This window comes from Camelus ferus, chromosome 19 (genome assembly GCF_009834535.1).
Source record: "Camelus ferus isolate YT-003-E chromosome 19, BCGSAC_Cfer_1.0, whole genome shotgun sequence".
Classification (NCBI taxonomy): domain Eukaryota; kingdom Metazoa; phylum Chordata; class Mammalia; order Artiodactyla; family Camelidae; genus Camelus; species Camelus ferus.
In genome coordinates, this window is record NC_045714.1 from 14,513,443 (window position 1) to 14,539,044 (window position 25,602).

The 25,602-nt window shown below is 51.9% G+C and overlaps 1 protein-coding gene across 2 annotated transcripts; it reads right to left on the bottom strand.

Annotated features, from left to right (window-relative positions):
- Positions 1-131: 131 nt before the first annotated feature.
- Positions 132-18,293, bottom strand: TCFL5 (transcription factor like 5). 2 transcript variants are annotated; one of them, XM_032461545.1, is made up of 6 exons: positions 17,594-18,293; positions 16,524-16,710; positions 16,075-16,237; positions 14,193-14,436; positions 12,400-12,541; positions 132-904 (listed from the first exon to the last, which is right to left on the bottom strand). In XM_032461545.1, exons 1-6 carry the CDS (start codon positions 18,250-18,252, stop codon positions 782-784), a joined length of 1,518 nt encoding a protein of 505 aa, XP_032317436.1. In that variant the 5' UTR covers positions 18,253-18,293; the 3' UTR covers positions 132-781. The 2 variants fall into 2 exon arrangements, with proteins under 2 accessions (XP_032317436.1, XP_032317435.1); XM_032461544.1 differs by having other exon boundaries at positions 14,193-14,439; positions 17,594-18,292.
- Between the last annotated feature and the right edge of the window lie 7,309 nt (positions 18,294-25,602).

Genomic DNA, 25,602 nt, shown 5'->3' on the forward strand with positions numbered 1-25,602 from the left:
ATTTGCCTGCTTCTTTTGTGTACAAACTTTTAATCATCTCCTGTTGACAGTATTTATTGAAGGCGACTGTATTGCACTAAAGGCTGTTGGTATTATCTGTTATAATAAATAAAGCCACTCATTTGAAAAACTCCGTTCCAAACACTACAGTTTATTACGCAGAAAGTAATGCCTCAATATGGAACGAGGGCATTGAAGCAGCCCCTGTGACAGTGTTTCACTTATGGACAAAAGCACCTTTAAAGGAAGTCTCTGGAAAATTTCCAGCAAAATGGTTTAACATAGGACTGCGTTTTGCAATGCAGCTCTGTGTGGCTGGAAATCATTGCAAGGGGAAGCGATAAACAAGTGAAATAAAAATTCCAAACTACTTATAGTTAAGAACAACTAATTTGTTCCAGTTGCTAAGGGGCATATTTAAAATGTAAATGAAATAAGTAAAAAGCTATGTACCTTTTAAGACCAAAGCAATTACAAAGGATGTTAATTTCTTTACGTTATCATGTTAAGAAAACATGATAGAATCAGACAGATAATTGAAAAATTACTTACAAATTGTCAAGATGTCTTCGTCCCCAAAAGGTCTAAGAGGACATTAATGGATATTTTGTCTTAAATAGTTTTACAAAATGTGCTTTCAAAGTCCCCACCGAAGTCCCATCAGCTGAGCCGTGTCCCTGGAGCGTTAGACTGTCGAGCGGAGTCCCAGGTCTGGAGGAGAGCGTTTATGGGTCACGAAGGGACGGCCACGTACTTCCCCAGGTTTCCCGTTCACGTCTGGTCACTTGATCTCCATAGTGGGGCTGCTCTGTAGGCTCTCCTGTGCGGGACACGTCACCAAGGAGTCTGGTCTGGTCAGCTTTAGCCTTCTACCAGTTTTACCGCAAAACACACTCTCAAATTCCTAAAGTCAAGAAATGGTCATCAGTGTACCATGTTCACAGACATGGAAACAGCTGGCATCAAAAACAAAAGGCTGAAATTAAGAGCCAAACTACTTCATGAGTCAGAAAGAGAAAGACATACTATATGATATCACTCATTAAGATGTGGAATCTTAAGAGAAAAAAAGAGGACACTAATGGACTCATTTACAAAACAGAAACAGACTCGCATGGTAAACAATGTGACGGGGAAAGGGGGGTGGGGAAGGGATAAACTGGGAGTTCGAGATCTGCAAATATTAACCACTATATATAAAAGCAGATAAAAAACAAAATACCTGCTGTACATCACAGGGAACTATATTCAACATCTTGTAATTACCTTTAATGAAAAAGAACATGAAAACGAGTATGTGTCTATGTGTGCATGACTGGGACACTGTGCTGGACACCAGGAATGGACACATTGTCGCTGACTGCACTTCAGTAAAAAATATAAAACAAGAGCTAAACTACTTCAAAATCTATGGTTAAATTAAGGTGTCACCATTCACAAACACACATCACATCTGGTAAGGGGAAACAGATGATAAAAATGAGGCTTCAGACATTTTACTCAGATAGTTACATCTGCATGTATTTTCATTTCCAACAGCTTCTCAGATGCCCGACCATCCTGTACACCCTTCTTGTATTGAAAGACAGCCATGTATTTTATTTTTACATACATCACCTTTACCATTTTGACCATTTGTAAGCGTGCAGTTCAGTGGCATTAAGTATGTTCATGCTGCTGTGCAACCGTCACCACCATCCACTTCCAGAACATTCCACCACCCCACACAGACACTGGATCACTTACACAACATGTCCACCATGGGCACCTGCAGGCTATGGGTCCAGTTCAGGCCACTTCATCTCTACAGACTTCTCAAAAGGCCTCAGTTCTACCAGCTGGGTCAGACTGACAGGCTCTGAGCATGTGGGTCAGGCCCAGCCTCACAAAGGAGAAGGCAGGTGTGGGTGCAGGAGGTGTGGGTGTGGATGCAGGTATGGGTGTAGGTGCGGGTGTCGGTGTCATTGTGGGTGTGGGTGCAGGAGTAGGTGCGGGTGTGGGTGTGGGTGTCATTGTGAGTGTGGGTGTGGGTGTGGGTGTCATTGTGGGTGTGGGTGTGGGTGCAGGTGTGGGTGTGGGTGCAGGAGTAGGTGTGGGTGTGGGTGTCATTGTGGGTGTGGGTGCAGGTGTAGGTGCGGGTGTTGGTGTGGGTGTCATTGTGGGTGTGGGTGTAGGTGTGGGTGTGGGTGTCATTGTGGGTGTGGGTGCAGGAGTAGGTGTGGGTGTGGGTGTCATTGTGGGTGTGGGTGCAGGTGTAGGTGCGGGTGTGGGTGTCATTGTGGGTGTGGGTGCAGGAGTAGGTGCGGGTGTGGGTGTCATTGTGGGTGTGGGTGTGGGTGTCATTGTGGGTGTGGGTGCACGTGCGGGTGTGGGTGTCATTGTGGGTGTGGGTGCAGGTGTAGGTGCGGGTGTGGGTGTCATTGTGGGTGTGGGTGTAGGTGCGGGTGTGGGTGTCATTGTGGGTGTGGGTGCAGGAGTAGGTGCGGGTGTGGGTGTGGGTGTCATTGTGGGTGTGGGTGCAGGAGTAGGTGCGGGTGTGGGTGTCATTGTGGGTGTGGGTGCAGGTGTGGGTGTCATTGTGGGTGTGGGTGCAGGAGTAGGTGTGGGTGTGGGTGTCATTGTGGGTGTGGGTGCAGGTGTAGGTGCGGGTGTGGGTGTCATTGTGGGTGTGGGTGCAGGAGTAGGTGCGGGTGTGGGTGTCATTGTGGGTGTGGGTGTGGGTGTCATTGTGGGTGTGGGTGCACGTGCGGGTGTGGGTGTCACTGTGGGTGTGGTGCAGGTGTAGGTGCGGGTGTGGGTGTCATTGTGGGTGTGGGTGTAGGTGCGGGTGTGGGTGTCATTGTGGGTGTGGGTGCAGGAGTAGGTGCGGGTGTGGGTGTCATTGTGGGTGTGGGTACAGGTGTAGGTGCAGGTGTGGGTGTCGTGTGTGTGGGTGTGGGTGTGGGTGTCATTGTGGGTGTGGGTGCAGGTGTGGGTGTGGGTGTCATTGTGGGTGTGGGTGCAGGTGTGGGTGTGGGTATAGGTGTGGGTGTGGGTGTCATTGTGGGTGTGCGTGCGGGTGTAGGTGTGGGTGTGGTGTGGGTGCAGGTGTGGGTGTCATTCTGGGTGTGGGTGTACGTGTGGGTGTCACTGTGGGTGTGGGTGCAGGTGTAGGTGTGGGTGTGGCTGTAGGTGTGGGTGTCATTGTGGGTGTGGGTGCAGGTGTGGGTGTGGGTGTCATTGTGGGTGTGGGTGCAGGTGTGGGTGTGGGTGTCATTGTAGGTGTGGGTGCAGGTGTGGGTGTGGGTGTCATTGTGGGTGTGGGTGCAGGTGCGGGTGTGGGTGTGGGTGTCATTGTGGGTGTGGGTGCAGGTTTGGGTGTGGGTGTAGATGCATCTGCAGGTATGGGTGTAGGTGCGGGTGCAGGTGCAGGCAGGCTCCTGGAGCTCGTTGGCATCTTTTGAGAGAGAGACAAAGCTAAAGATGTCTCGGTTTATTAGACACATGTCTTGTAGCACACTAAAGAGAAAAGCCGTGCTATAGGAAAACGTGTTTTTAGAGTTAGAGAATGTGTTCATAAGTTTGCCAATCAAAATGCCGATATGAAAAACGGTTCAATTACTTGTTCCTTGGTTTTTGCCAGAGATTAAAGTTTTTAAGGGTAAAAACTGTACACATATGTAATTAAGCTACTAAATAGTACCCAAGCAATAGAAATAAAAGCAAGAATAAACAAATGGGACCTAATGAAACTTACAAGCTTCTGCACAGCAAAGGAAACCATAAGTAAAACAAAATGACAACCTACAGAATGGGAGAAAATTTTGCAAAAGAAACCGACAAAGGCTTGATCTCCAGAATATGTAAGCAGCTCATACGACTTAATAAGAAAAAAACAAACAACCCAATCCAAAAATGGGCAAAAGACCTAAACAAGCAATTCTCCAAGGAAGACATACAAATGATCAAAAAGCACATGAAGAAATGCTCCATACCACCAATTATCAGAGAAATGCAAATCAAAACTACAGTGAGGTATCACCTCACACCAGCCAGAATGGCCATCATTCAAAGGTCCACAAATAACAAATGCTGGAGAGGCTGTGGAGAAAAGGGAACCCTCCTTCACTGCTGGTGGGGATGCAGTTTGGTGCAGCCACTATGGAAAACAGTGTGGAGATTCCTCAGAAGACTAGGAACAGAGTTACCGTATGACACAGGAATCCCGCTGGCTTGTATCCTGGGCTTGTATCCAGAAGGAAATCTACTTCAAAAAGACACATGCACCCCATGTTCATAGCAGCACTATTTACAATAGCCAAGACATGGAGACAGCCTAAATGTCCATCAACAGATGACCGGATAAAGAAGCTGTGGTATATTTCTATAATGGAATAGTATTCAGCCATAAAAACCGACAATATAACACCATGTGCAGCAACATGGATGTTCCTGGAGAATGTCATTCTAAGTGAGGTAAGCCAGAAAGAGAAAGAAAAATACCATATGAGATCGCTTATATGTGGAATCTAAAAAAAAAAAAAAAAAAAAAAGAACATAAATACAAAATAGAAACAGACTCATAGACATAGAATACAACCTTGTGGTTGCCAAGGGGGTGGGGAGTGGGAAGGTACAGACTGGGAGTTCAAAATCTGTAGATACTGACCGGCATATGCAGAATAGATAAGCAAGATTACACTGTATAGCACAGCGAAATATATACAAGATCTTGTGGTAGCTCACAGAGAAAAAAAATGTGACAATGAATGTATGTATGCTCATGTATAACTGAAAAATTGTGCTCTACACTGGAATTTGACACAACGTTGTAAAATGACTGTAACTCAATTTAAAAAGTTAAAAAAAAAAAGCTACTAAGTGTAGCGAAGGAAGCATTTCAGAGTGGCAACAAGCAGGATCTGTGCTGTCTGTGAGAGGAGGCATAAAAAATGGAAGTATCTTTGTGAAGGGGAAAAAAAGAATGATTTTGTCCTAGAGCTGGTTGTTTCTGGACAGGAAAAAAATGGACACAGAAAGTGCTGGAAGGTTTGTGTAAAAGGAACCTTGAGAAAAGAGTCTTGTGTGTGGTTAAGACCAGCCAAGATTAGATTGAATTTAATTAAGTAAATGAATTCTGCTATTAAAAATAAGGAGGTGTAAGACAGGGCTTGGTTTTCTCTCTCTATTAAGAGAACAAAGTTTTCCTGGAATGTTGAGCTGCTTTTGATAACAAATTGTAAGTTTATTTCTCTAGGTAACTCTGAGTTTTCCAGAGGGCTCCTGAGGCATCTCAGAAAGAAATATTAGACTAATTAAGATTATTTAGTATGTTAATTTACTCGAGAAACATACATGTAAAGTTATTAGAGAGCATAACTGCTCACGACACGTAACAGTGTGCGCAGGCGAGCGGATCCCAGTTCAGTTTGGTAACAATTCTGGCAGCCTAGATGGGATGGGAGTCCCACCAGGGTTGCCAAAAATTGTTACCAAATCGAACCTGGGGCTGCCTGCCCCTGCGCGGTAAAGTTAATCTACTGACACCAGGTTGTGGTGAAGGAAAGCGCGGTGTTTATCACAGGTGCCGGCGAGGAGTTTGAGTCTTCTGAGCAACAGCCACTCGAGGCTCCTTGTTGGGTGCCTGCAAGACACACTGTGCTCTTCTGCGCCACAACCAGGTGTCAGCGATGGCTCTGCTGCATGCAGACAAGTGGACCCACATTTGGCTCAGTAACATTCAGCCTTGTCGATACATCGCAAGGAAAATAGGACGGGGGAGCTAATGCAGATTAACAACTATTTAAAAGCCATCAACCGGGGGATGGGTATAGCTCCGGGGCAGAGCACCTGCTTAGCATGCATGAGGGCCTGGGTTCGATCCCTAGTACTTTCATTAAATAAATAAACCTAATTACCTCCCGACCTAAATTTTTTTTAATAAAAAAATTAAAGCTATCAGTGAAATGCACTGTTTGCATACTGATTCACCTAAGTCAACTGTCAAAAGAGAAACCCAGGCAGGGGTGGAGGTGGAGGAGGAGGATGCCACTGCTGGGGCTGTGCTTTTGAACGGCCCTTTTCTTTTTAGAGATTCACGTGCGAGTGAAATGATGAGATGATGAGACGTCTGGAAGTGCTTTAAAACAATTCACTGATGGTGGGAGGGTGAGGAGGTAGAGATGAAACAGAGAGACGCCTGAAGCTGTGAGAGACACGGGACCCAGGAGGTCATCATTCCAGTCTCTGGTTTTGTGCGCGCATACGTTTCTGTAAGTTGTTTTTATAAGCACAGCAGCCTCACACAATTAAGTCTAGGTTTACGTGTTTTTTTTTATGATAAAATACATACAACATAAAATTTGCCACTTTTATCGTTCGTTTGTAAATGTGCAATTCAGTGGCTTAGGTACATTCACGATGTTGTGTAATCACCACCACCATCTGTCTCCAGGACATTTTCATCTTCCCAAACTCAGACTCCGTCCCCGTTAAAGACTAACTGCATCTGCCGCCCCAGCCGCTGGACCCACTGTGCTAGTTTCTGACTCTGTGAGTCTCATGACTCCGAGGACTTCAGGTAAGCGGAATCACACAGTGTTTGTCCTTTCGTGTCTGCCTTTCTCGCTCAGGATCCTGCTTGTTTTGTTGTTAGGTATTTATTTACTAACATTGCAAAGTGGGCTTTATTATTATTCCAGTTAAATTTTTTTAATTTTTATACAATTTTAAAGGGTTATTTTCCATTTACAGTTATTACAAAGTATTGGCCAAATTCCCTGTGTTGTGCAGTACATCCTTGAGCCCGTGTTACAGCCAACAGTTTGTCCTCGCCTGCGCACCCCCACACGGCCCCCTCTCCCACTGCTAACCACTTGTTTATTCTCTGTATCTGAGTCTACTTTTTTGTTTTTGTTTTTTGGGTTTGTTTTGTTTTGTTTTAGCTTACTTGAAAATTTTATTTTGGACGTTTTTTGGAGGGGAGGGAATTAGGTTTATTTGTTTATTTATTTAATGGCGGTGGTGAGGACTGAACCCAGGTCCTCATGCAGCGAAGCACATGCTCCGCACTGAGCTGTACCCGCCCCGCGGCTTCTGCTATGTTCGCTAGGTTGTTGTTATCTTTTAGATTCCACATATAAGTGATATCACACAGCATTTGTCTTTCTCAGCCTGACTTACAAACTTTCATTCTTTTTTATGGCTGAGTAATATTCCACTACGTATGTGGTGTGTGTGTGTGTATATATATATATATGTATATATATATATATATATATACATGCCACCTTTTCCTTATCCAGTCATCGGTTGATGGTCACTTAGGTTGCTTCCATGTCTTGGCCATTGTAAATAATGCTGTGAACACTGGGGTGCATGTATCTTTCTGATTAGTGTTTTTGTTTTTTCAGATATTTACCCAGAAGTGGAACTGCTGGGTCATATGGTAGTTCCAATTTTATTTTTTTCGAAAAACCTGCATACTGTTTTGCACAGTGGCTGCACCAATTTATATTCCCACCAACAGTGTGGGAGGGTTCCCTTTTCTCCACATTCTTGCCAATATTTGTTATTTGTGCTCTTTTGATGGTGGCCAGTCTGACAGGTGTGAGGTGCTGCCTCACAGTGGTTCTGATTTGCTTTTCCCTGATGCCTAGTGGTGCTGGGCATCTTCCCCGTGCCTCTCGGCCAGCTGCACTTCCTCTCTGGAAAAATGTCTATTCAGTTCTTTTGTCCAGTTTTTAATCGGGTTGTTTGTTTTTTTGATGTTGAGTTGTATGAGCTGTTCATATATTTTGGGTATTAACCCCTCATCAGTCAAAGCAGAACCATCAACAAAACGAAAGACAACAGATGATGCAGCTGATGTGACCGATCTGCGTCCTGCTTTGAGGTCCATCCACGTCGTGCAGCAGGTGCCAGAACTTCATTCCCTTTGATGGTGAAACACAGTCCGCTGTCTGAGCGTCAGTGACGTTGAGCATCTTTCCGTGTGCTTATCGGGCATTTGTTTACCTTCTTTGGAGAAATGTCTATTCAAGTCCTTTGCTCATTTCTGAATTGTGTTGTTTGTCCTTCTGTTGCTGGACTTCAGTAGGTTTCTATTCAATTCGAGTCCAGGAAGGGCAGTAAATGCGCCCTGCCGTCTCTGCTCTGACTTCCGAGTCTCCTGGGGAGGCTGGGGCGCTCCCCCTGCTTGCACTCAAGGCGCCGTCTGCCCGAGGCCGCCTGTCCTCTGCTCGGAAGCGGGGCCTGCATGTAACATGAGCTACTTTCCTCCCGAACATTAAAGGTTTTCAGTGGGTCTCAAGCAACATAAGATGAACTCTGGTTTGACCACTCCCCATATTCTGACACCCAAAGCCCAAATAGAAAATATCCGGCTACATTTGAGAAGCAGAATTTACCTCTGAGAATAACTAAGAAGAAGCCAGAGAGAAGAAACTCATTTCTCAGACGTAAGAAAGTGCTTTGAGAGTTTCTAAACCATCTTCGGACGAGAAGGACAGCCCTGGGCGCCTGGCTTTACTTGGAACGGCTCTGCCAGAGGTGGGGCGAAGTGGTGGCGTGAGGGGTGGGGGCAGAGCTCAGGGGCGGAGCACGTGCCCAGCAAGCACAAGGTCCTGGGTTCAATCCCCGGTACAATGAACAGCAACAAAAAAGCTGTAGCTCAATCTAGACTCTCACGAGGTCCCTGGAACTCAATTCACAGGGACTTGGGGTGACCATGGAAGGGGGGGACACGCGGACGCCAGCCCTCAGCTGTGCCAAGGTGAGGCGGTCTCTGTCACTCTACTCTCCCAACCAGCATCTATTTCAATAAGACCCAAGAAAAATAATCGATTTTTAGGGGATTTTTACAACTCATCAAACACCTTGAGATGCTGGCTGGCCAAAGTTGGTATTCACCTTAGATTTGTAAATCTGAGAATGCCAATAATAAAAATTACATTTTCAGTAGGAAAAAGAAAGACGGTTCTTTTTTGAAAGAGACTATCAAGAAATTACATGTGTCAAAAAATACCCATTAAGAAATTAATCAGGAAATTAGGAAGAGGAAGAAGCCTGGTGTTGTCTGGACAGAGAAGAGAGAATTACAGGCAGCGGGTTAACGGAACCGAGAGGGACGGCAAACCGCGGGCACGGGTGCAGGCGCAGGCGCGCGCAGCCGACACCCGGCCGGCGCTGGGGCAGCCCTGAGCAGCCGCGGCAAGTCCAGCGGCAGTGGGAGGTGCCACGTGGGGTCTCGGAACAACGGGTCTGACACACAAGAGACAGAGAGGAAAGGCCTGAATCACAACTCGTGATCTCCACCTAATGAACAGAATTCGCCAGAGGACGCGCACTCCTTCCACATCAACACAGAACTTGAGAGCGCTGACCACACCAGAGGTCACGACAGGCATCTCAACAAACTGTTAAAAACTACCATCTTCTTTGATCACCCGGGGGCCGGGCTGGGGACAGGCAGGGAGGGGGAGGCACGGGGGACTGGGGCTCAAGGTCACCACCCTGAAATGTCACCTGGCAACAACTGCATGTAACCAGCGATCCTGGGTTGTATCTGGACTGGGAAAATGCTGCAGAGACTATTACTGGGAAAAGAGACAAAATCTGAATGTCAAACTTGAATGAGGTAATAATATGACAGCAGCGTCAAGGGCCCCGATGCTGACCGCTGTGTAAGCACGCTGTAAGATTAACGTGCTGCTCTCACGATCGCAGGCCGAAGTGCTCGGGCACGAAGCGGCATGGTGCCTGCAGGTTACAGGCAAACGGCTCAGACCACTGAGACGGAGCAATCAGGGCAAGACGTTCACAACTGGAGGTTCACGCAGAGCTGGGTGGGGGTACGAGGGGCTCTTGGAACTATTCTTGGAATCTTTCTGCCAGTTCAAATTATATACAATTTTTAAATTACCATAATTACATACGATGAGTCATCTAAATCCAAGATTCTACAGACACCTGGCCTGATCCCTTCAGTCTCACGGCCGTAAGAAAAGCCGTCGGGCGGGGTGGTGGGACTGTCACAGAGTGTTACTGAAAAACGTAACTGAATGCCGTCCGTGACCAAGGCCGCATGCTGGTTTGCGGAAAAGCAGCCGCAAGAGTCAACTTTGTGGGGAACGTGAATATGGACTGGGTATCAGATGATGTTCAAGAACCACCGTCAACCCTGCGAGGCATGGAAGGGGCCCCGGGGCTACGTGGGAGGTGCACACAGGAATACGCAGGAGTGAAGGTTCACGGCGTCTGTCACGTCTCTGAAACTGAGCAGGAAGTGTGTGCACGTTCTACACGGTCAATGTCAACGGATGAGACTAGGTGAGGGTTGGACAGGTGCTCACAGACTCTGTGCAGGAGAAAAATTACACGAAGGGGGAAGCACCCACTTGCTGACAACGACCCGCAGTCGCCCAGGCAGGTCTCCCTCCCGAGCTGCTCCACCTGGGCTCCAGGCCACAGAAAACCTAGCCTGTCACTCGGCGGGGGGGTCCTGCCTGCCCTGTTTCTCCCCACGCCTCCCCACCCCCGTAAACAGCACCATCCACTCAGATGCCAGAGCCAGAACCCCGAGGGCCCCACTTCCTCTTCCCAGACGTTCCACATCTGGTACCGCTGGCCAGTAGGCCCCTGGCCAGTCTCAGCAGAGAGGCCACGGCCTCTGACCAGGGTCCACGCCTCCATTCCTGCCCCCTCCCCAGCCTCTCCCTCCTGGAGCCTGGTCTCCACACACAGCAGCAACAGCGGTCCTCGCCAAGCACCAAGCAGACCCGCACGGCGGGAGGGAGGCGGCCTCTGCACCCTCCGCCCCGGGGTCTGTCTTATCCAAAGTGCCCCCAGCGTCCAGGACAGAAGCCTGGTCAGAGGCGGAAAGACCTGCGGGATGAAATGTGTACTAAAATATTTTGGGAAAACCACGTAAGACTTGCGTGTATCATATCTTTAAGAACCAAACTGCTCAGGCAGCTAAGAGAGGGCCGTAGCTCCGGAAGCAGCAAGCACACAGGGCTGAGGCCGCGCGCCCCAGCGCCCCGGCGGACCGCTGCTCACGTCACCTCAGCCCATTGCCTGGGGGGTCCTAGAACCCGGCCCAGAAACAATCTATAAATTCAATGTAATCAAATTTCAGAAATATCTAGGAAGTATAGTACATGAATATTAGTATCCCTAAGTTTTTAATCTGTTTAATCTTTGGGTTTATATGGAGACAGTTAAGTTTTTCAGTTGTTGGAAACACCTTCAACACATTTGAATGAATTACATAAATAGTAATTTTCCACTGCTAGGTACACAGAGCCAAACACTGTATCATTTTTTCGAATAGTAAAGCTTTATTTTATTAAAATAAACCAAGTCTACCGCTAAAAATGAACGTTCAAGAGGAACCACACTATACATCACCGTAAATGATCCAATGAGAACAAGTCTGACACAGGTATTGCTCTAAAACGCAATAAAATGGACAGCGAAAACCAGGAACTCAGTGAAACTGTGTCACTCACAAGATGGAAACGCACGTGGGCCCAGAAAAGGGACCAGAAGACAGACTCTCAGCCCTCAGCCCAGGAGGGCCGGGCGCAGGCTCCAGACATAGGAGGCTCTTTCTGAAGTGGTTCCAGGCTTACTCTGCCAACGCCAGCTCGGGGCTCTGATCAGACTCGAGCTGTGGCCAACAGCAGCGACTGCACGACAGCTCGGACGAGGGACAAAACCAGACCCTCTTCACTAAGGCCTCACCACCGCTCATCTGACCACCTGAACCCGGAGGCCGGGACCTGGAGCCGAGGGGCCCCCAAGGCCGAGCACAGGAGCCGGTGCTGGGAAGGCCTCTGCTCTCCCCTCTGAGCCCCAAGGAGGGGACGACTGGACTCTCTCGCTCACACCGAGCGTCCGGTCCCACCAGGAGCCAGCCTGGCTCCCAGGAACCGTGCCCTGGACCAGACAGCGGGGTCAAGCAGGCAGCTGTATTAAGGAACCGAGGAGCGCGGGCCCGGCCCCAGTCGCCGCAGTTGCCCAGTCGCCCAGTCTGCACACGCTCTTCTCTGCCTTCTGAACACGTGTGAAGTCCAGACTATTTCTTTGACATTCACCTGCCTCTTTTTTTTTTTTTTTTTTTCCCTATTCATGCTTTATCCCTTTCACAAAATTTTCTGCGGGCAAGAAACCCACACCCTACAGGTCTCTTCAGCCCCAGGACAACCCACTACTTACAGCAGGTGCCTCACCTGTCCCCTGACAGCTTCGGCCTTCACACTCGGCGGTCAGTGAGCAGAGCCGGGCTCACAGCGGACTCAGCTCTGACGCGAGGTTCCAGGGGCCACAGGGCAGTTTGGGGGATCTCAGGGGGGAAAAGATAAAAGCAACACTGATAGGCTTACAGACTCCGAAAATCTACGTAGCCCGAATACTGACCTTTTTCAGAGAATCTCCGTGTCTTTCCTGAATGTACTTCAGGAATGCCGTGGTCCACTGCAGAGTCGTGGCCTTGTCTGTCTCGGCGTTGCAGAACGGGACCAAAAGGTTCAACTCGTCACAGCAAATGCGGATTCTGCGCCTACAGTCAAACCCAAGGGCGTGACATGGAGAAGCCGAGGCAGCCCAGAGGAATACAGCAGGCGGCCGAGAGCTCAGACAGGGCCCTCCTGCCCTGGGACCCCCCTCCCGCCACACAGCGGCCCCCAGGTCAAGTCTCCAGACCAAGGAGGATTCTCAGCTTTGATTCTCCAAGGGGCCCCAGTTCAGAAAGGACCACAGACCACTCGCATGTCAGTATCTCAGAACCTGGTCTTTTTAGAGATGATTTAAATCACAGCAGGAGTCTTTTTATTAGGCCCTTTTTAACTTTTACATACGACACTCGGTGACACGCACAGCCCCACGTGAGCTGACCCTGAACAGCTTATACAACGTGGCCCTTGCTTCTCATCTGCCCGACTGTACACCCAGAATTTCAGGGCAACTTTTAAGGTAACGACGACACGGGCGTCGCCTGGACCCTCTGTAACCGCAGGCTCTGGGCCCCACGGGCACCCGCCCGTTAGTCCTCGTCCCCAGCCTGTGCAGGATGTGATGCCCTACTTCACAGATGAGACACTCAGGAGGAGGCAGAGAATCTGTGGAAGGCATCAAACTAAGAAGCGGCAGAGTGAGAATACACACTCTTACCATAACCGCATACAAGGCTTCTTTTGTCCAGATAGTGGGTATTCAGTAAACATCTCTTAAATAAATGGCAGAGTAGGAACAGTGGCTATTACAGTTCACGGTGAGTTCAGTTAGAATGTGTGCAGACGCGTGTCTAGGAAAGGTATGTGGCCGGCTGGCTCTAATACAGCCCTTTGAAAAGAAATAAATTGCTGGGGGGAGGGCACAGCCCAGCGGCAGAGGGCAGCCCAGCAGGCACGAGCGAGGCCCTGGGTTCAATCCCCAGTCCCGCCATTAAAAACAACTAAATAGACAGACCTAAATCCGTCCCTCCCTGAGAGAAGAAAGAAGTGCTTTAGTTCAACACTGCAGCTGCAGAGATGAGATCAGTCTCGCTCAACGTTACATTTCCTGAGCCTCAAATACAAGCTAGCACAAAGTCCTCAATAAATGATTAAGTCAGCCAGCTCTACGTCAGGGGAGCCTCGCGTGGACACCCAGCTGCACTAGGACCACCAACCACCTTCGGACTCTGCAAGAACGGCGCAGATAAAACAACTCGTCCTTCGCCAGCATCCGTAAGAGGACCCAGCACAGCTGGGCGCCCCGGCTGGCGGGCAGGCCCCTCCTCGGGAGGCTGTCCTGACCTGCACCCAAGAACCGGGGCTTTGGGGGGGCTCCCCTCGCCGGCAGTCGGGGGCTCCGGCGCCTCAGCCCTTTGTGCACAGAACGCTGTCAGACACCAGCTTCCCCCCGGGCTCTGGATTTGGCTGTGTGCCAGGGCGGGAACCACCACGACTGTGTCATCAGTCCTGTGAGGTCCCGGGGGGCCGGGTCTCTGAGGGGCCTGGTCCCCTGGACTCCTCCCCACGCACCTCTGCTGACCCTGCTGGGCCACAGATCAGAGCCACGAGTCCTCCTAACGGGTCATCAGACCTGGGGGAGGCCTCGGGTCCCCCAGTCACTTAGCAAAACCAAGTGACTGCTGACTCTCGCCAGCTGGCCTCCCTCTGAACGTGGAAGCCGGCCTGCGCGGTGGCTCAGGGCTGCGGCCGCCCTACCTTCTGTCTCTCTCCATGCGGTTGTGCCTCTCCCGCCGCTGCGACCGCCCGCCCTGGGGCCCGCCCGGGGCCTGCTCGCCGAGGTGGGGCTGGGAGGACTCCGCGGCCTGCCAGGTGCCCGGGGCCGCCGTGGGGCCCTCGCCCACGTTCTGGATCTCCCCAAGGGCTCTCCGCTCCACGCTGGTGTCCGGCTGACGCATCCGACTCCGATTCCTCCTATTTATCGCTTGCTTACATAGCGCTGCTTCTTTGCAAAAGAAGAGATAAGTGGTATTTTAGTTCTTCTATTTTTCTTAACTTGCCCCATTGTATTTCTTGGTATTTCCAATCTCAGATACAAACATTAACAGGCAAGGAGCACACGGAACAGAGCAGGAAACAGGCAGTAACTCCATGTGGGCGTCAGCACAAAGCTCTAGGTCAAACAACACAACTGAACAGAAACCAAATTTTAACGCCCAAGTACCACGAAATCAACCCGTCTTGTCGACAGTCCCGCTCTTAAATCAACCTGCATTTTAACTCTCATCAATGAACAGAGGAACCAAGAAGCTGTTTGATTATTCTGATACACAGAACGAAAACGAAAGCTGGAAACACCTTCTCCAAAAGATCTTTACACACAATGACTAATACAACAACTGCTGTTCTAACCATGACGCTCAGAAGAGGGTAAAACCTCAGTGGCTCAGGATTAAATCTGCCCTCACCTCACAAGTGAGATTCTCCCCGCAAAAGGAGGAGTCACGTCATTGCTTGACTTACGCTACAGAAATACGTCAGATTTCCAGCAAAGCACAGAAGGCCTCTAATTAGCACGTGCGGTGACGTGCAGCCCCAAGGTGCCACTCGAAGCCAGATTCTCTACAGCAAAAGATTGCGCAACACAAATCTCAGAATGGGGACAACTTTGCAAGAGACGCTGAGGGGAATTCACAAGTATTGGTAATATTTTATTTCCTAAGCTGAGTAGTCTGTACGGGGACTACTTCAATATTAACCTTTACAAACCTTTTACAAACGGTTACATGTACTTCTGCACACGTCACTGTTGTGTAACAAGGAAAAATTAATTTCTGACGTGGGAGAAAGCAGAGGCACTCCATCCGTATCCTGTCTTCACTAGCTCTTGAGAAGCTTAGCGTAAGCTGTGTTACTTTGTTGGATAACTTGAAAAAGAATGTTTTCAGGGACAAAGGGATTGAGAGTTGATCTTTTAGAGGTAAGCAAAGTTTGCCTTCAGCAGTTTCTTTACCTCTAAAACTTTCTGAATCACCTTATGGCCTCTTGCTACCAACTCAATCCTCTGCTTGTCTGCAGACTGTCCCCTAAAGCTTTTTGCAGAGTTCAGATTCCTGCCCCATTCACAACATATTAAAAAAAAAGAAGGTAAGTGCTCTCAGTAACTTGAAGGCAACTGAAAACGTATGGAAATCCACCATTTTCCTGTTTCCGGAGCGGACTGTAAAGAAAAAGCAGCCCCTAAACTCAACATTTTCATGCCGAGTGTAAATATGATGTTCGAGAACTACATTCAGTATCTTGTAATAGCCTTTAATGAAAAAGAATATGAAAACGAGTGTATGTATCTGCATGACTGGGACATTGTGCTGCGCACCAGAAAGTGGCACACTGTAACGGACTGCACTTCAACCAAAAATGAATAAATAACTATGACGCTCCCCATTCCTAAGAGTGTTCAAGATGAGGTGACTGGGCGGGCGGGACGAAGGGTCCCCAAGATGTAAAAGGCCTCCCGAGACATTCGCATGTGTTTACAAACCACCTCGCCCTCTCCACCAGCGGCCAGAAGCACCCCGAGGGCATAACTCAGGCGGGGGAGGAGGAAGTGCTGGCTGGCTCCCGCTGTATCGCCGCTTACCTCCTACTTTAATCCAGACCTGCTCTGGCAAAGCTTTGTTTCTACCGCCCAAAGTCTGTTTAGTGGATTCAATTTCTTGCTGGTAACAGAAAGAAAACGCCCGGGGCAATCCAACATCCTGATGCTTGGCAGCTTCAAGTACGGAACAGGAGTTACCAGAACTCTGGAAAAAATGAAGCGACAGGAACTTCATCAACACTCGACTTCATCTCCTCTTTATCGCACAAGTAAAATGCACGTGAACAGAAGTAATGTCAAAGCTATTACTATGACTCTGCAGAACTTTGGGTGCACTGAGGATTTTACAACATCGCCAAACCACACATTCTCGGTTTTAAAAAGTTACTGAGCTCAATGAATGAAAAAAAAATCCTTGAGAGGGACCTACCTAAAAGAAAATTCATCCATTTAATAAAAAAGAGCAAAGCTTCGCTGATCGTCTTCCCTACCTGTGTTTGTGAGAGGTTAGAGTTCCCACCAGCAGAGCACGCGCTCGTGGTAAACAGTGGGCACGTAAACTGCAGAGCAGTCGTCGCAGCAGCAGTTTTATTTTTCACTAAGGTCGTACATTTGTTTTGTTGCTGATGAAGAGGAACATTCACTAATTCAGACGGATGTCGAATAAGAGTTACCAAACTGCCAAGACAAAAGAGACCCAGAAATACGTGACGCGTGTGTGGCAGGTAAGTTCCCCTGAAACACCGCAGTCACTATCACACGCTAATGCTGACATTCGATTTTCTAGCTAGGACCTCCAATCTGCCCGATGAGCACGCCCTCATCATGGGAACCTCGCAAAACAAAACTCAACCACGGTTGCAGGGGACGAGTTCAAACTTTCTTCTTCCTCACCCTGGAAGCGGGGGCTGTGTCCCCTCTTGGTTACCTCCCTTCCCATCACACCTCTGACACCAATCTTTCTCTGGCCAGCCTCCAAAATCTGCTGACTACGGACAAAATGGGGAAACTACAGAGTGGGGACAGACAGAAAACTGAGGCGGCATCCCAGCCGACAGGCTTCTCCCAGCAGCTGTTGCAGAGAGATCACTTGTGGGCTGGCGGGCTGGCTGCAGAATGAAGCTGTGTTACACACTCAAAGCCTCACAATATGGCATCTTTCGCTCCTGCATCTGTGCGTGCGTAGGGAGGTCAGCCCTAACCCCAGTCAATGGGGGGGGGGGGCAAACCTCTGGTCCTCAGGAGCACCTGTACAGCTATCTTAATGCATCTGTTCCACACGCAGGTGCTGACGCAGAGTGCAAACCACAAAAGGTGATGCTCTGGGTTATGCACTTAACCCTGCTCGCTCGCTGTGCCTGCACGGAGCACACAAACTTTCAGGTCGGCCTCCCCCAGACCCAGCGGGGCCCGCTCCCTGTTAGGATGCAGGCTGCGGTGAGGCCGCTGCTTCTCTGCGCAAGATCCTGGTCTACACTCAGACGGAGGCTAACGCTTCTCTGTAGGACCCCAGGCCCACACCCAGACCCCGCGGGGCCTGCTCCCTGGGAGATGCACCCACTTGTTGAGCGCCACGCCGGGCTCGGGGGGCTCGGCGCCTCGCGGGGCAGGTGGGGGCTCGGCGGGGATGCTGTTGAAGCGGTCCTCCAGGCGGACGCGCACGGCCGACTTGGCCCGCGCCTCGGACGCGCCCTCCGCGCTCTCCTTGCCGGCGCCGTCGGGCGCCTTGGGCCGGGGCGCGCCGGGGCCCGGGCCGTCGGCGCCCGGCGTCTTCTCGGCGGCGGGGGGCGCGCCCGCCTCGCTCAGCAGAAGCATGCGCAGCTCCTGGAAGTCGATGTGGCCCAGGCACGGGTTGGCGCCCGCGAAGCCGCCGTCGGCCAGCGCGGGCGGGCACAGCACCGGGTACACGGGCGCCGCGCCTCCTGCCGCCGCCGCGCCCCCCGCCGCCGCGAAGCCCCCCGCCGCCGCCGCCGCGCCCGGCGCCGCCGCCGCCAGGAAGGCCGAGTTGAGGCGCGTCTCGAGCTCGCCGTCGGCCGCCGCCGCCTCCATGTGCGAGTAGAGGATGTGCTGCAGCTGCGTGTACTCGATCTCCGTCATCTCCACCAGGCTCAGGTCGGTGGTCGTGAAGCTCAGCCCCGCCTCGCCCAGCGCCGCGTCCGCGCCCTCGGGGCCCGCCGGCCCGCCCGCCTGCGGCGGCTCCCGCGGCCCGGGGCCCGACATGCCGGCGCCAACGGCGGGGGGCGCGCGGGCGGGCAGGGCCGGCGGGGCCAGGCCGGGCGGGGCGGGGGCGCGGAAACCGCCGGCCACAGCGCGCCTGCGCCGCCCGCCAGCAACGGCAGCCCCACCCCGGCGCGGCCCCGCCCCGGCCCGCGGCCCCGCCCCGCGGGCCGGCCGCGCTAACCGCCCGCCCCGCCCCCGGCCCCGCCCCGGCCTGCGCGCAGCCTGCGCGCGCAGGTCGGGGCGCGGGGGGGGGGGTGGTGCGGGGTCCGCGGGGTAGGCCTTCCCGGGCCTGGCTGGGAGTCGGGGCGCAGGCAGGAGGCCCCATGGGAGTGACTCCACCACGAGTTCACGTTGCCACGGGGCGCAGTGCCGTCCGCCTTCTCCGCGCGTGGGGCCATGAGGGCTGCGTGCGCCCCGACAGTAGACAGGTGAGACAGCTGCCCCCAGCACAGGTGCGACCAGGCCGTCTGTGCGCAGGTGAAAGCTCAGTGAGGTAAACACGTGGTGCACGAGTTCATCCTAGAACGGGCCAGGGCGGGTGTGATCGATGCACCCGACAAGCACTGGCCAGTGACCTGAGAGATTTTTAGAAGCTTTTTTGAGCTATAACGCACATGCCATGTGGGTTCGTCCGTTTAAAGCGTGCCCTTCGGCGGTAGCATATTCACATCCCAAAGCCACAGTCAGTTCAGAACATCTTCACCCCAAAGAGAATCCCACGCCACTAGCACTCGACTCTCTCTGTGCCCGTGGGTTTGCTAACCCCCGGCACTGTACAGAAATGGTACCATACAATACGTGGTCTTTAAAAGAATTACTCTCGCAGGCTCAAAATACTTACTGTACCCCTCTCACCAGTACCCCGGTCTCAACCAGTGGTTGTTTTCTGTAGAGGAACCAGGTCATTTAAAGAAAGGCTTGTGATTTAGGCACAGTTTTCTAACAAGCAGGCTCTGAACCTCCTCTTGCTCATTCTGTCACAGCTCAGACGTTTATCTTTGCAGTGCCGTTTGTTTATTTTGCAGTGTCTTTTCTTTGAACAATATAAGATCACACTATGGTTTTATAATTTGCTTTTCTTTTTTTCCCACTTAATACGTCCCCGGGAGGGAAATGACGGACTACTCGCAAAAAGATAACAGGACAAATGATCAATCTTTTAGAAAAAAAAATAAGGGTATTTTCCCCCCACACACCTGAGGCAAAAATTAGTTTCAGATCATTGAAATACCTAAATTTAAAAAGCAAAATTATACAACCACCGAATGTATAGGATAGTGATAGAATCTTTGAGACGATTCTAAGCATGATGCCAACACGGACGGTGAACTGCAGATTCGCACCTGGGGTCTTGTTTACAAGCAGATTCTAACTCGGCCCAGCCTGGGTGGTGGGCCCGCCTGGGTGGTGGGCCCAGACTCCCCCCTTTCTACGGAGCCCCCGCTGATGTGTGTGCTGATTGGTGGACCCCACTGTGGGCAGCAAAATCACAGAGTGAAATTTACAGTGTTTAAAAGAGAAAATAAAATCAAGATTATATCTGATCTGGCTTTTTGTTCATTGGAAATAAAGACCATTGGCACCTGCACTGTTTTTGTGTTTCTTGATTTGGGTGGAGTTTGCAGGTATTAATTTCTGAGACCTCTTTTAGTTAGATATGACACACGAGGATGATCTGGCTTCAGTGGGGTCTGCTTTATAAATAAAACGTGAAGAAAATATCAAACAAGCTTTTTTCAAACTCTGAACACGGCTCCCTATAGTTCTGGTCTAGCCCTAGGGAGGCAGCCCCCCTTGCTGGGGAACCGTGCTGAGGGGTCAGGGAGAGCCCCAGGGAGCAGGGCAGGCAAAGAGCAGCCCCTGCCCCAAACCTGCAAGAAAAAACAGTAAAGAGCATCGTGGACGGATGGCAGATTTGAGAGGGCCCTGAAGTGGGGCCAGCTTTCAAGGACCGGGAGGAGCCACAGGGGAGACCCCGCGGGGGCAGGTTCAGCTCTGGACCAACAGCTGGGTCCCCAAGCACAGCATCCCTGGGAACCTGGTGTCCCGAGAACACGTGTGTTGGGCGTGACACTGTAGCAACACGTGCACCCTGCGAAACCGGCAGGACAGGAAAGCAAAACTGCAGAGCGATGATGCGGAGAGATGCGCACAGATTCTGAACCACATCTTGGCACGTGGAATCCAACAAGGTTTCTTTGAAAAAAATTACTCATCACAACCCAGGGGGGTTTATTCCAGGGACGCACGTTTTGTTTACATTTGAAAATCAACAAATGTGAATGACTCTATTCACAGACCAGAGAGAAAAGCGGTATGATTACCTCAAAAATGCAGAACAAAAGCCAATCCAACATCCATTCCTGATAAATCTCTGTAAACCAAGGGCGGGGGGAGCCCACACCTGATAAAGGGCAGAGCGAAGTAACTACGGCTGCACGTCCTTTATGGTGAAAGACAGGCAGCTTTCCCTCGACGAGGAAGAAAGGGAAGACACCCCCTCCCGCTGCTCCGGCACAGCACTGCCCCGAGGCCCTGCTCAGCGTGACACAGCGAGGGCAGGAAGGGCTGTCAGACGGCGAGGCAGGAAGCAGGCCTGTCTTGGCTTGCAGACAGCACGGTACTCTGGGCAGAAAATCCTAGGACTCTATAAACAAGCCAGGAAGCGAGCTCAGCAAGACCACAGCATACGAACACCAACCGTGAGCGCTGGACACGTGGACACTGCGGCTGAAGCATAAACACCACGTACAATCACTCAGAAACACGCTTACGAGCAGGCTTCACGGGACACGCACAGAAGGCGCACGTCGGAGGCCGTCTGGCCTAGGTGCCCGGCCTGCCCCCCGCCCTGCCTTCTCCATGGGAGCCACTCATCCTTTCCCCACCTCCATAGTTTTGCCTTTTCCAGAAAGTCATAGAGTTGGAATCACACAATACGTAGGCTTTTCCAGATTGGCTTTTTCACTAGTAACATGCATTTAAGTTTCCTTGACGTCTTTTCATGACTTGACAGCTTATTTCTTTTTGGCGCTGAATAATATGCCACGACTGGATGGACTCCAGTATATTTACCTATTCACCTGCTGAAGGACATCATGGTTGCTTCCAAGTTTTGACAATTATGAATTGAGCTGCTGCAAATGTCTGTGTGCAGGTTTTTGTGTGGATGTGAGCTTTCAGTTCCTCTGGGTAAATGCCAAGATGACTGCTGGAGCGTACAGGTCAGAGTACATTTAGTTTCGGAAGAAACTGCCAACTGTCTTCCAATGTGGCTGCACCATTGTGCCGTCCCAGCAGCGGAGAGAGTTCCCATTGCTCCACACCCTCGCCATTGCTGTCAGTGCTGCACATTTCGGACAGTCTAAGAAGTGTGCTTGGTGGCGCTTTGGAGCCTAGGTTACAATGCCAGCTAGGCGGCAACACCACGCAGGGCTGCGAACAATGTCTTCGGGGACGTGGGGGGGGGGGCTCTGAGTCAGCCACCAGTGGGGCTATTTCTCCAGCATTTGTGGGACTGGAATCAAGGGATGGAAATGGGTGGCTGCTGTTACCTCCACTGAGCTGCCAGCAAAATCTGTGCTTCCTGTTCCTGCAACTTTTGGTTCTGGAGGGCTCAGTCCCAGGGGAGCAGTGCTCCCTCTCGGGGACATAGTGACAGTGTCACTGGGCCACCAGTCGATACTCCTGTCCAGCCACTTTGGACTCTTCAGGCCAGTGAATCAGCGGGCAAAGCAGGAGTGATGGGGCCTGGAGGCCCAGGGGGAGCAGCACTCAGGCAGGGCAGCCGCAGTTCAGACCTGTCAGGATGAAAGTTTGGGTCACCCACAGGCGAGGAGCCTCCAAGGGGTCCTGGACTGGGTAGCAGAGGAAGGTTATTCTAAACACCAGCAACACTACTGTGACTGGGGCAGCGGGGAGGCCTGAGATAGCTGAGTCCTGTGTGTTTATTACCCACGAACGTCCGTTTTCTTCTCTTCTCTTGTCCCCGATCATCTAAGGTGAGACCGGTCCAGGGTGGCTGACCCCCTTCCCAGAGTTTGCAGTACTGGGCAGCACCTGGAAGTGCGAGTCGGCCAGAAGACTGAGCATCACTGGGGGTGAAAGAAGGGACTGTCTCCTCTGCCAGGGGACAGGGTGGTGGTGTCATGTCAGGTGGGGACCCGAGTTGGTGCCTATGTTTGGGAATTATGGCTCAAAGGGCAGCTGTAGGCAAGGTTGGAAGTGCGCTGGGGCCACCATGACAGGGCTGGTGCTGGTGACTGGCGCTGGCCGGGCCCCTTTTCTTAGAAGCCCCTCCCCTGCATGTTCCTGGTGAAGGGCACCAGAAGGGACAGTTCTGCGTGAGATCTGAAGGCCAGGAGAGAAGTGACAGCCATTCCACTTTTCCTACTCAGAGGGCTGGGCCAGGGTCTCACACGTGAAAGTCATCTCCCCAGGATCCGCTCAGTCTGTTTTGGGCCAGGGTTGCACCTACCTTTACGACAAAGTGCGCCAGCTTCTCAGGCCGGACACCCACCCCCTCGAGGTGGCAGGCAGACAGGGCCACGTGAGGCTAGTCCACCCTCGAGGGCCCAGCCTGTCCTCCCTCCCCTTCCAGCCCCTTCCCGCCCCTCCCCTCTGCCCGACCTGGCCCTCCAGCCCCCCGCCTCCAGCAGGGACTACCACTGGCTCCCGCAACAGCCGGGCCAACTCTGTCCCCAAAGTCCTGATGCCTCTCCCCAGCCCTGTCTGTCTGCCTTTCTGTGTCTCCCTGTCTCTCTCTGACCCCAGTAAGGAGAGGGGTAGAGAGGCGTGAAACCCATGCCCTGGCCTCGGGAGACCGTTCTCCACACGTCTTGCTAGCGCTGTGACTTCTGAGTTTCGTCTGCTCCTTAAGGAGGAAGAGAATTGGGCCCACCTTTGTCAGAGATGGGATCTCAATTAGCTGCTTAGGAGAATTTGAGTACCTTTGTGACTGATTTCAAAATATTTGGAAAAATGAAATTTGTTAAATGCTTAATTGGGTGTTGAAGTGTCTGATAGTCGGTATTTGAATATTTTTTAAAAACATTGTTTAACAGATTTATAGGACTAAGAAATAGGACACAGCAAACTACGAGTCTCCCCCTGCTTGCTCAGAAGTTCCTCGGCTATTAAAGTACTAATTAATCACACACACACACCCCCACACAAAGAAAAGTGGGGGCAACTGATTTGAACTCCCAAGGAAACCCCAGCGGGGGGCACGCTCACAAGCGCGAGACCAACACTCCCCTGGTGCGTGGTGAGGGGACCTGGGGGATCAGAAGCGGGCGGAGGCTGCAAACTGGTAAAAGGCAACACCTGAGAAGCAGAAAAGTGGTCGACCCAGAGCTGAAGAGACTGGGTCAGAGCGCCCAGGGCGGGCGGGGCGTTCCAGGACAGGCCTGGGAACAGGCGGTGCGGGGAAGCCAGAGGACAGGGCGGCAGGGGACCTGCAGGGCGTGACCTCGAGCAGAGAGAACGAAGGGGAGACCCCAGCAGAAGGGCCCGTAGCCCCTCAGCGCGGTTTCCCTCCCTCCCTCCGGCCCACCTCCTGCCTCCGGGATCTTGGTTTTCAAACCAAAGGGAAGTGTTCACCTGTTACTCATGCACATGTAATCTCAGATGTCCCTGAGGGTCTTTGAAACGAAGAGTCTGTCACTGCTGTGGTCCAGGGCAGACAAGTGTGACTGCAGCCGAGTCACCTTCTGACTTGAGCTGGTTTCTCTTTGTTCCTGACGTGTGTGTGCGTGCGTGCGTGCGTACCTGTGAGTGTGCGTGCATGTGCCCGTGTGGGAGGTAGGACTCCCCTTAGGGAGCTCCAGCATAATCCGCCGTCTCCCCGTCCTGGGTGTCTGGGGGACTGGTTGTCACTCACATGCAGTTGAAGTCACGAGCGCAAACAGCCGGCAGACCCTGGGCAGACCACTCCTGCCCCCAAAACTGCCTCCCTTGTGCGGCCCTTAGAGGTGCCCCACTCCCACCTGGTCTGCTGCCTGTCCCCCGGGTTTGCCTTATCCAGCCTGTCCCGTGTGGGGCCCTGCCGCCGGTGGCCGTGGTCTGGCGCCTGTCCCCGCTGGACACCCCAAGCCCCCTCCCCACCAGGGTCTGCACCTGCGCTTGCCTGCTCCAGGTGGTCAGCGTGGTCCGTCTGGGCATCGCCTGGAGGGCATCTGGGTGGTTTTGTGGTTTGGGCAGTGGTGCAGAAAGCACTGTAACTATTTGCTTACAGATTTTTGTGTGAGCATGAATCATTGTTGTTGTTTTTAACTTAACCTATTTCTCTTAGGGAGGAGGTAGCTAGGTTTATTTATTTATTATAATGGAAGTACTGGGGACTGAACCCAGGACCTGTGCGTGCCACGCAGGCATGTCACCCCTGAGCTGTGCCCCCCCTCCGCATCTTTGGGGAGTTTCGCCACCATCTGACAGTCTGTCCCCCAGGGAGCCCGTTAGACTCACTTCCCAGGAGGACCCTCCTCTGCGTCTCTGCGTCTTCCGTGCTGCCTCTAGGCTTGCTGGGCTCTCTGGAGACCCTGAACCATCCCAGCACCTAAGACCTGCCCCCAAACCCATCCCTGCCCCTGGGGTGACACTGTCCTCAGTGCAGTGCTGGTGCATACCTTGGGGTAATGTCTCGCAAGGTAGTGGGGGTTCTGGGTGGTGTGGAGTTGACCCTGACATGTCACTGATTGGAACCCGGAAGCTCTTCTCCAGACGGTGCCACCGTCCCACCCACCCCTGGGCCGTGCCAGCTGCCCCGCGCCCTTGCCTGCACTTGTCATGGCCAGTTTTCTGACCCGCGGGGTGTGATGTACCCTGCGGTGGTTCTCACGGTGGCTCCACCGTGCCTTCTGTTTTGCTAGCAGACCCTGATCCCTGATTCGCTCCCTTGCAGCCTGGGCGGCCAGGAGCCAATCTGGCCCAAGGGGTGACACCACACGCTTTGAAGGGGGATGGGCGTGGACAACCCTGCAGGCTCCGTGAGCGGTGAGGTGATGAGGGTGTGCGTGCAAGGGCAGCCTTCTTACAAACCCGAGGACAGAAGTCACAAGCTGGGGATGGCAGGGCGGGGGGCCCTCTGTGACATCAGGCTGGGGCTGCCTTGTGAAGCTCGCGAGAAAAGGGGGCCAGAAATGCCATTAGGAATGCCTGTCTCTGGATGGCAGCATCTGGGGGGGCCTGATTTCCTTACTACCCTTCCTTCTTCTCCCACATTCTCCACGGTGGACATGGAGGCCCCCTCAGATCCACAGGGAGCACGTGTTCTCTTGACAGAAGATAAAAACCTTTTGAGCAACATGAAAAACGTAAATGCTTCTGATGAATTCCTGACAGCTTTGGGAG